Here is a 9,730-nt window from a genome sequence, read left to right on the forward strand (position 1 = left end):
AAAAAAAATCTGAGTCTCTGCCTCGTGGAGAATCTCACTGCGTGCTGCTGAAAGGGAGCTCTGGTGAAACCTTTCCCAGAGTGAGCCCAAGAACCCCCGAACTCAAAAGACGACATCAGCATGAGTTTGATCCCCAGCCAGGGAAGTGACCCACATGGCGCAGCAGACTTCCCCTGACCTGCCCACTGCTCCCCTCCCCTGCCTGTTCTGCTTCCCACTCTGTCTCTGGTGAATCGTCTCACCCCCTGAATCTCTGACCCCTACCTCAATTCTGTGTACAAAAATAAACAAACAGCAACAAACACACAGACAGCCCTATACCGCACATTTCCACACATTTCCCGACAGAACCTCAGACCTTGGGAGGTGCACTTCTTGCAGAGAGGAGGAACGGCTGGGACTAGCAATGACAAAGAGGCCTCATGTGACTGCAGGCAGTGGCGAGCCACCCGCATATCCCAGTGCTGTGACTGACTAGTAATGCCAATGCCACCGTCATGGGTAATGGGGTGTTTGTTATCCCCAACCTGGCTGTGCTGCTTCTCCTACTTTTCTGAGGGCAGTTGAAGGACAGTTAGGCGAAGGGGCAGAGGCCTTTTCTGGCATTGGCTGTGGGCACCCAGTGCCAAACTATGAGCAGCACAGTTCCAGAGACTCTGCCCACTGGGAAAGGCTCATCGGGTCCCTTCCCTTCCAAATCCAAAAGCAATTTTGCAATGTGACACCACCCTACAGGGGTCCAGAAGGGCCCGGGGCATGCACTCACCAGCAACAGTGCTTCCAGCTGGTTAATGTAGATCTCTTCGCTGGCCAGGAACCCCGAGAGTACCAGCTTCCTCATCTCGAGGCCTTTCCCTGCTTCCACCTGCAGAGAAGCAAACCCAAAGCCACAGCTGATGAGAAAGGAAGCCAAATCTCAAATGGCCTGTTTTCTTGTCTTTTCCCTCTTCTTTAATGTTTTGATGGGGATAAAAGCTAGGAAATCTTGGAAAATATAGAAATGTAAAAGGAAAAACAATCACCCATATTCCTACTACTAACCGCTAGTTCCGTTTCTCCCCCATCCTTTTTCACATTTGATATTCATCCACCCATGCATATTTATCCACCCAACATACTTAACCTTATAAAATTGACCTCGTGGGGTGGGGAAGAGACAGGATGGCAGAGGCCGGGCATGGTCCATGGGAGAATACAGCATGGCCCAGCAGAGGCACCAAGAGGAAGTGATGTAAAAACTTCCTTTATGCAGAGTGGTTGGAACTAGCCACCAGAGTCCCAGCCCTGTGGCCTTCTAGCTATACCTCTGACTTATCTTTCTGTCCCTGAGGCTCAATCCCACAAGAGGAGGTGTTGGCCGTGGGGCCATGAACACCACAGCATTTCCTGACTGCCTCACTGTGTACACTGCAGCTCTAGCAGGCCTCTCTCCACTCCAGAACTTCTGCCCCTCTGGGAATCATGCCCCATGTGGCTTTAAATGCCCAGCCAATAGCACAGTGCCTGGGGTAGGGAAAGTGTGTGAAAAGAAAACACTTTTCTTGCCATCCAGGATTGCCAAGGGCCATTCCCAGCCCCCTCTCTTTGCCCACCTTTCTCCCTCCACCGGCCACATCTGCTACTCAAGTCCCCCACAGCACTCGTGCTGACCTCTTATAAGGAGGTGCCTGGTGCCCACCTTCCCCTCCACTGTCCACAGCAGCCCACGTGCTCCAGGACTGTTCTCACTGACTTCTCCCTCCCGCCATAAAGTGCCAGGTCAACCGCTTATATCTGATGTTTCTTAAGGACTTAATATCAACAATGGAAAAAATGTGATTATGTGGGGATTTAATTAGGTTATTTGTCTACTTATTTATTCAACAAATATTTACTGAAAGGGGAAACAAGCATACATTAGATCCTGTTCTCAGGTGGAAGAAAGATGTATTTTAGAAAAACAAGTAAGTATATGACCTTTAATAAACTATGATATGGGGGCTTGCCTGGTGGCACATGGAGTTAAAGTGCAGCACTATGAAACTATCTGAATTCCATCCCCAGCAGGGGAAGCTGACCCATACAGCTCAGCAGACCTCACCTGTCTCCCCTCTGCTGGTGCTCCCCAACTCCACAGTGTATTTCAGTAGATCTGCCTGTTCTGCTCCCCATTCTGTCTCTGGTGAGTCCCTCACCCCTTTACACCTGTGGCCTGTACACCCAAGCTCTTATATGCATAAATAATCTTTAAAAAAATGATAAACTATGGGGGCCCTCCCTGGTGCTGCTGCAGGTAAAGCACAGCACTGATAAGCTAAAGCCATTTCAGCTTGAGTCCATCCCCAGCCCCGGAGGTGACCCACATGGTGCGCCAGACCTCTCCTGACCCGCCTGCTGCTCCCCTCAGCAGTGTACTTCATCATCGGCCTGTTCTGCTCCCAGCTCTGTCTCTGGTGAAGCCTCTCACTGCCCCTGTACCTCTGGCTTGTACCTCAGTTCCGTATACATACATAAATAAATCTTTAAAAAGAAAAAAAAGATAAACTATGATATGCAATCCAGCTTATTTGGGTACCTCAGTGGTTCAGTGATGCCTGGGGCCTCTCCCTACCCTTCCAGAGCTCTTGTCTTCTCAAATGCCAGGAGTGTTTCAGCTTTTGAGCTTCAGTTTTTGCTACTCCTGTTGCCTAAATGTCTTCTCCCACTCCAGCTCCTCTTATCTAAATGCCAGCACTCCTGATGGCACAGCTGGTCTCTGGCCTGCAGCGTCAGCTCCCACAACCTGGGAGTCTGTAGCACCTTGTTCCCCATCGCTGATTTCCTAGGGCTGAAGCACCTCATCATACTCCCCTGCACATCCCTGAAGCCAGCACCAAGCGACACCCCTAGCAGGGGGCACCTCCCATGCATGAGCCTGGCCTCACAAGTCCTTTCTATCTTCCCACTTAGCCCTCAAATCCCTCATAGAGGAGTGTACAATATTTTCCCATTCTACAGTTGGAAACAACAAACCAGGGTTAACACAGGGAAGAGACTAACTCAGGATCATGCAGCAGAGCGGGGTCCTTGTACACCAAGCTTCATGCCCATCCACTGCTCTGATGATTTCTTTGTGCCTGTGTCCCTTGTCTAAGCAATGCTTGATTACCTGGAATCTCTCCCTTTCTGTGCATCAAATGCTTAACCTTAACATGGCTGGAAGCGTGTGTGAAGCCATCAGAATCCTAAGTCCTGAGAAGAGCCCCTCCCCCCCCACCCACCACCCCACCCTCACCCCACAGGCATGATTCACAGGTGTTTCCACTCTTTCCCCAGGTGAGAGTCATCCTTGGCCTCACCAGCAACCCATTTAATAGATCTGCTCTGGAGGCCACTGCCCCAAAGTCTCTGAAATGCTATCTGACCCTATGGTAGAAGAAAATGACTTGCTAAAGACATGCATATTCTGCCCCCAAACCTGGGACTACTGCCTTGGTAATATGGTAAAAGGGTCTTTCTGATATGCCTAATTAAGAAGTTTTAAATGGGGAGATGCTCTTGCATTACCCAAGCGGACCCTATGTAATCACAAGGGTCCTTATGAGAGGGTGGTGAGGGGTTCAGAATCAGAGAAAAGCCCATGTGACCCCAGCGGCGGGCTGTGACTGAGCTTAAGATGCTACGCTGGTAGGTTCAAAGACAGAGGATGAGGCCATGAGACAAGTAATATAGGAAGCTTCTAGAAGCTGGAGAAGGCAAGGGAGTGGGTTCTGTCCTCCAGAGCTCCCAAAAGGAATGTAGGGCTGCTGACCCTTTTAGACTTGTAAGAGAATAAATGTGTGTTGCTTTGAGCCACTAAATGTGTAGTAATTTCTTTCATCAGCATTAGAAAACCAGTATGGACGCCAAACTTTAGGGAAGAACAATGGTTATTTATTGATGGCTTTGAGTACTTGAAAGCACAGTTTTAAGTGCTTTCCATGGATTAAGTCACTGGAATCTGGAAGGTGTTTTCATTATTCTCCTGAGGCACAGAGAGAACAGATGCCTGGAGCTGTGCCTTGCAGACAGGTAGGTAGGTGGCAAAACCTCCTAGGAACAAGTTCGGAACTGGAGCAGGCCCAGCCCAGCTCAAGGTCAGATCCGTGGTGACCTCCCTGTATGCTGCACAGAACTAGCTACTTCCAAGCTGGACGAACTGGAAACTGGCCCTCCCTGTTAAGGGCTAGTGCCCCATCCCTGACTGTGCCCCATCCCCCTCCTATTCCTTGGCAACCAAAGATTTGCCAGAAGGCCTCGAAAACCCACTAAAAGAAGTCACTCGGGGCATACTGTGAGCTGAATTGTAGAGGCGGCTGGACTAGGCCTAGGTGAAGAGCTGTCCGAGCCTTTACCCATTCTGGGAGGAGCATGGACCCCTATGTCAGCCCCTGTGACCATCCATTTCAGCAAGATCCTCTCTTCAAGAGACTCCCCACAGTCAAGAGACCCCACTCTGCTCCACATCCACCCTGAAGTGTTGGCTAGCATGGAGGGGAGGGAGAGCTTAAGGATGTGAAAATAAACTCTGTAGCTCTCACCAACAGGAGGCCTGTTACTCAGGCAACACCAAAAACCTCTTCCATTTTTGTTTTTTTCTTTCCTCAGACTCCCCCCGCCCCCATGTTCCTGGTTTAGAATTAACTGGAAATTCACAATTGTTTCTTCAACCCTTGTAGAGTTCTTCTTGTTTTAAGAACATCAGGGCTCAACATTCATTCATCCCTCAATATTCCCCCAGCACTGAGGAGACAAAGGTGGGGGAGACAGTCTCTGTTCCCAATGAACACCCCACAGGTGCCCACGTGCCCAGAATCCCTGGGGCAAGTTCTCTAGAGAGTTCAGGGCACCCCGCAGCTTGCAACTTGCCTGGCCCCCCAAACAGGAAAGCTGTTTTCTGAGTGACACTGTCCCCACTTCCTCCCCAAGCAGAGCTTATGAAATGAAGCTGCAGGAGCTCATTTATCTTCAGCATTTTACACAATCTACTCAGCTGACGGTCTGTCAGCCTGGGGACCCCAACTCCAAGAGGTCAAGTCATTCTGATAGGGATACAATCTATAAGTAAGGCTTAGCCAGTTCTGGCTTGATCCCCTACAGAGTTTAGAGGCTAAATAGACTCCAAAGGCTTGGTTCTAGGCCAAGCCAAGACACAAGCTCTCCAGGAGTCCTGATCTCCAAGACAAGAATGAGGCAGGACCAGCTGCAATTCAAAGCCTTAGCTAAGAGGCTGTAGACAGCAGAAGGCAGCCCATGGACCACACCAGCTTGACGGAACACCCAGGATCTGCTGGGAGTAGAGCCACAGGGTCTAGCTACACCCATGCCAAGCACTGACTTCAGGAGGGATAGCTCCTCTCCGAGTTAAGACAATGCAGGGACATCCAGCCATTTTCTCCTCTCCCCAGTACTAGGCACTGGGAAGGTCTCTTTTGGCTATTTCTTCCTCAGCAGAATACAGAGCAGGGAGGAGAGTGGCAATTGCTAGAGGACAAAGCCCAAATTCTAGCTGTTCCACCCTCCTGCAGAGCCTGTGGATCCTGTACTCCAGGATCCCTACTGTCTGAAGCTTTAAACAGACCCCAGAGGGTCCAGCAGTACTTGCAAACTTCAGTTGTGGTTCTTCTCCCACCCCTTGCAGTTCTGTCACCTGCTCTAACATTTACTCAGAACTGTTCTTTCCAATTGGGTTTTTAAAAGCACAGTCTTAGCTCAAGCATTATATTTGAAATCCTAGGAAAGCTATGCAAATCCTATTTTTCTACCCATTAAAATATATACCTAATTATAAAGTTAAAAAAAATATATCCTCAAGTCATCATATGTGGCCCACATTTCAGAAAACACCCAAGTGGGGGGGACACAGGCATGGCTGTCACTGCATATGGAAGCGACCTGGCCAGTAAAACAAAATACACGGCTAGGTGGTTCAGACAATCCCATTAAAAAATTGGCACAGAATAACACCGGAAGGGTTAATCTGCATTACAAAAGGATTTTTATTCCTGACAAATGAGTTCCTTTAAATAGCAACTTTTATATAGCAAGGCCCCCATCAGCCAGATGTATCTTTAAATAGAATTGCAAGAAAGGTTTTTGGAAAGTAGCTCCATCACACACTACCCCTCCCATAAAGTGTCATATATCAGTATTTGCATTATTAGTAGCGAATAGATCATTAACTCCTCAAAAGGAAGTCTGGGCTGATGGACATAGCAAGCTCTAGCTCTAGCCATCTTTATATCTATCTCCCAAGAAGATGAAGCATTCTGGAAATTACCCTGAAAACGAGATTGATTTATGGCTCCCGCACTTGGGCCCATGCTCAGGAACACAACTGCTGTCTAAGGTAAGTACTCCTGAAGTAAGTAATAGCACAGAGAACGGCCCTGGCTTCCTACCAGCTGCCAAGAAAAGTCTAGCATACTGGAGCGTGCAAAGACGGTCCACAGCCCAGGACAGGGGCAGGCCTTCCAGAAATGTGCCCTGACCACAACCAAGCACCCAGTCCAGTCCTTCCTCTGAATCTGGCACCCTTTCATCAGAATCCGCCTGCGGCCCTGACTTCTTTCCCTTTATATTCCTATTATTTGTGTACCTGCCCTTTGCTCTGAACTGTGAGTTCTGTGGAAAAGGACCGTGCCTTATTCACGTCATTGCTTCCTCAGTTCCCAGCAGTCTTTTGAACAGAACATAACCTGACAGTGTCTGCTGAGTGACAATGAATTTTCTACTCACCTCTCTGCCATCACCTTGGGTCTTTTCTCTAAAGAAATGATTAAGCCTGCCCTCTCTAGGGGGGCATCTTAGAGGTATTCAGGCCAATACAAAGGACCTGGAATTCCCTAATACTCAGGAAAGGCTCTAGCCCCCCATGCTGAAGTCAAGTCTCAGGAACATGAGGCAGCAAGGTAGAGGGGAAGACCCCTGGGCACTCATGAAAAGGGGAAGCAAGTTCTTAGGTTTGATGTGTGTCCAGCTTCTCTAGGATCCAACTGCTGCCTCCCTACAACACCTCTGAGGTGGAATTAAGGTCAAGGACACAGTACTGCCTTAGTGGGTCCCAAGAAGCCTTACTCATTCCCAAATTCACAGGGCTGTAGCCACGCCCCAAGCACCGTGCAGCACTCAGCAGTGAACACAACATGCTCTTGTCCTTGGGCATGTCTTCAGAGTTCTGAATCAGAACAGAATCAAATATGAGCTAAGACCAGCGTAGAGTAAGGAGAACCCATAAAGCAGCACATGCATAAGACTCCATCCGTGCTGGAAAGGGCTTCTCAGAGAAGACCCACTAGGTACGGCACAAACCTCCTTTCTACACACTAGTAAATTCCCAGCCGGCACTTCTGATTCAAACCAGACGTTTCCCCATCCTGTTCCCATTGGGAGACTGGTGAAACCCTAGGTGCAGAGGCCTCCACGGGGCCCAATGAGCTAGAGCCCCAGTACTTCGGACTAGGCCAGATGAAAGGGGCAGGGTGGGGCACCAGCCCCTGCCAGCCTTCATTAACGTCCTCTCAGCTCCACACCCAGGCCCACGGCTACTGCTCCACCCAGGCTCCACACACCAGCCATCTACTTGGGTATGCAGTCTATTTTTACCTACATTAGCTCCTCCTCAGAACTGCACTGTAGTGAGGGTGGGGCAGGATTTTGATCCCCACCTTCACAAGGGGCAAAGCCTCAGAAAGATTTAGTGGCATCCTCCTGCCCACTGCCATCGGTGCTCTGTGCACCACACCCTCTGGGGCAGTGCTGCCTGGGGAGAGGGGCCCAGGGAGGCACACAGACGGGCTGTTTCTGTTAGGAAGCCCAGCTTGCAATCGGCAGCCTCCCTGCTGTCTGTCGTCACTGCCCCTTCCTTCCAGCCGCAGAGAAGATAGGAGAGGAGCAAAAGGCTGAGAGGTCAGAGCTCCTAGGAGTGGGCCCAGGGAAAGAAGGGGAGAACCCTGTGGTGGGCCCTTGCCAGACTCAGGCAGTGCCAATGTGGTTGCAAAGGGGATTCCTGCCCCAAGGGGAGGGGTGAAGGGAAGGGAAAGGAAGTGATGCAAACACTCCCCTCTGCGCTACCTTCAAGGCAACTTCTATGACCGTTCAGGGGCCATGCTGCAGATGACGTGCAGCGTTCCAGAGTGGGTGTGCTGGGGTCCAGCAGATGCTTCCTGCCTGGGCCCACCTTGAGCAAAGCACCTCCCCACCGTGCTCCTGCCTCCAAGTCAGCTTTTACCACCCTCTCTTCAGCTGATCCTATTCTTTTCCTTGGAGGAAGCTTGGAGAATTCTGGTAACCGAGTTCTCTAAATGCCTTCCTGTCCTAGCCCAGATTCATCAAGTCCTCACTCTCCAAGCTAGAAGAGGGTGGCCCCTTGGCATAAACTTCATGAGTGCACTTATCCTGCAGTTGCCATGGAAACAATGAATTATTGCCTCTTGGTTTCAAGTCAGCCAGCTCCTCTGGGGCAGCAGGCTCATACCACCAGGCTGCCCACCAGTGACTCATGTCACTGCTAGAGAAAGTCCCCAGCACAGCTGGCCTGGGGAAAGCCAGCAGACACTCCCCCCCCCCCCAGGACAACTGGTCGGGGTGGGAGGAGGCCAGCCCTGCACCTCTCCCCGAGGAACAGCTGCCACAGTGCGCAGCCCGTTGAGCCCCCTCGCAGGCATGCGCCAGCCCCTCTCAGACCGAGTGAGGTGCTTCCACGCAGCCGTGAGGTTTGTGCACAAATCAGCCATTTCTGTCCGCACACAGCTTCGGCAGAGAGCTGCTAGCCCTGCCCCCTCCCCCGAAAAGCATCAAGGGCGTGTCACATTCCCACCTTCACAGTCATCAAGAAGGGGGACCCTGAGCCGGGGCTGGTCGGGGTTCCCAACTCGCACTCCTCCAGGAGAAACACATCTTCATCCTCTAGAACCTTGTCCAAAAAGCCTATTGCCTCCTTTTCCTCTTCCATGGCAGTCGGAGCCGCGGAGGGCAAACAGGAAGCAGGGTCCACGCAGCAGCGGCAGCAGCAGCCCTGGCGCTGCCGCCGCCCAGGAGGGAGGCCGGCAGGGAGGGAAGAGTGCAGGGCAGGCCTACACCAGCATGCTGGCCTCCCTGGAGTCGGTCCTGGCACCTGGCCACGGGCTCCCGATGAAAGGCTCCATTATGAACCTTTTCCTGCGGCCGCTTCCCAGCCCTCCTGAGCGCCGGAGCTGCGGGCCCGCCTCGCGCACGTCCCCACCCGGAGAAAGGGGAAGCCGGTCCTCCGGAGCAGCCCTGCCGGCCCCGGCTGCCTCTCAGCGGGAAGCCCCGCCGCCGCCGCCGCCGCCGCCGCCGCCGCCGCCGGCCCCGCCGCCGCCGCCGCCGCCGCCGGCCCCACAAATCCCGCCCTTTCTGGAGTCGGAGGTTCACGTTTGCTACTAATACACAGGAAATGCACGACTTGACTTCTGAGGTGGAGCGTTCCCTTTCTGTGGTCACCCGGCCAGCCAGCTAGAGGAGGCTTCTGGAGCTCGGAGGAGGGGCCAGGAGGCCGCAGACGGGCCGGGCGCAGGGGGAGGTCTGCTTCCGAGAGACAGGCTTTATTTACAACCCCTAGCCAGAGCAGGAGCAGGCAGGGGGAGGAGCAGAGGAGCAGCTGCCGGCACAGCCTCGCAGCGACCGGGTCAGTGTCACCTCGGGAGTCACCAGAAGTCTGAGTGGCCTTCTCACCTCTTACTCAGGCTCTGACACCTTTGCAGCCGGCAGGCCA

At 52.1% G+C, this 9,730-nt stretch overlaps 1 protein-coding gene across 4 annotated transcripts in view; it reads right to left on the minus strand.

The window, feature by feature from the left end:
• Positions 1 to 9,730, minus strand: part of ABR (active BCR-related) — a 173,049-nt gene that overhangs the window by 69,437 nt on the left and 93,882 nt on the right. For 3 of the 4 annotated variants that reach the window (XM_004684812.2, XM_012726279.1, XM_004684813.2), the window contains exon 3: positions 767 to 865. In XM_004684812.2, the coding sequence (XP_004684869.2) occupies positions 767 to 865 (99 nt within the window). Of the gene's footprint in view, positions 1 to 766; positions 866 to 8,815; positions 9,308 to 9,730 lie in introns of those variants that run through there. The other variant, XM_004684814.2, reaches the window with a different exon arrangement.

Source organism: Condylura cristata, unplaced genomic scaffold (genome assembly GCF_000260355.1).
Source record: "Condylura cristata isolate star-nosed mole 26May11 unplaced genomic scaffold, ConCri1.0 scaffold00017, whole genome shotgun sequence".
In the NCBI taxonomy this organism is placed as follows: domain Eukaryota; kingdom Metazoa; phylum Chordata; class Mammalia; order Eulipotyphla; family Talpidae; genus Condylura; species Condylura cristata.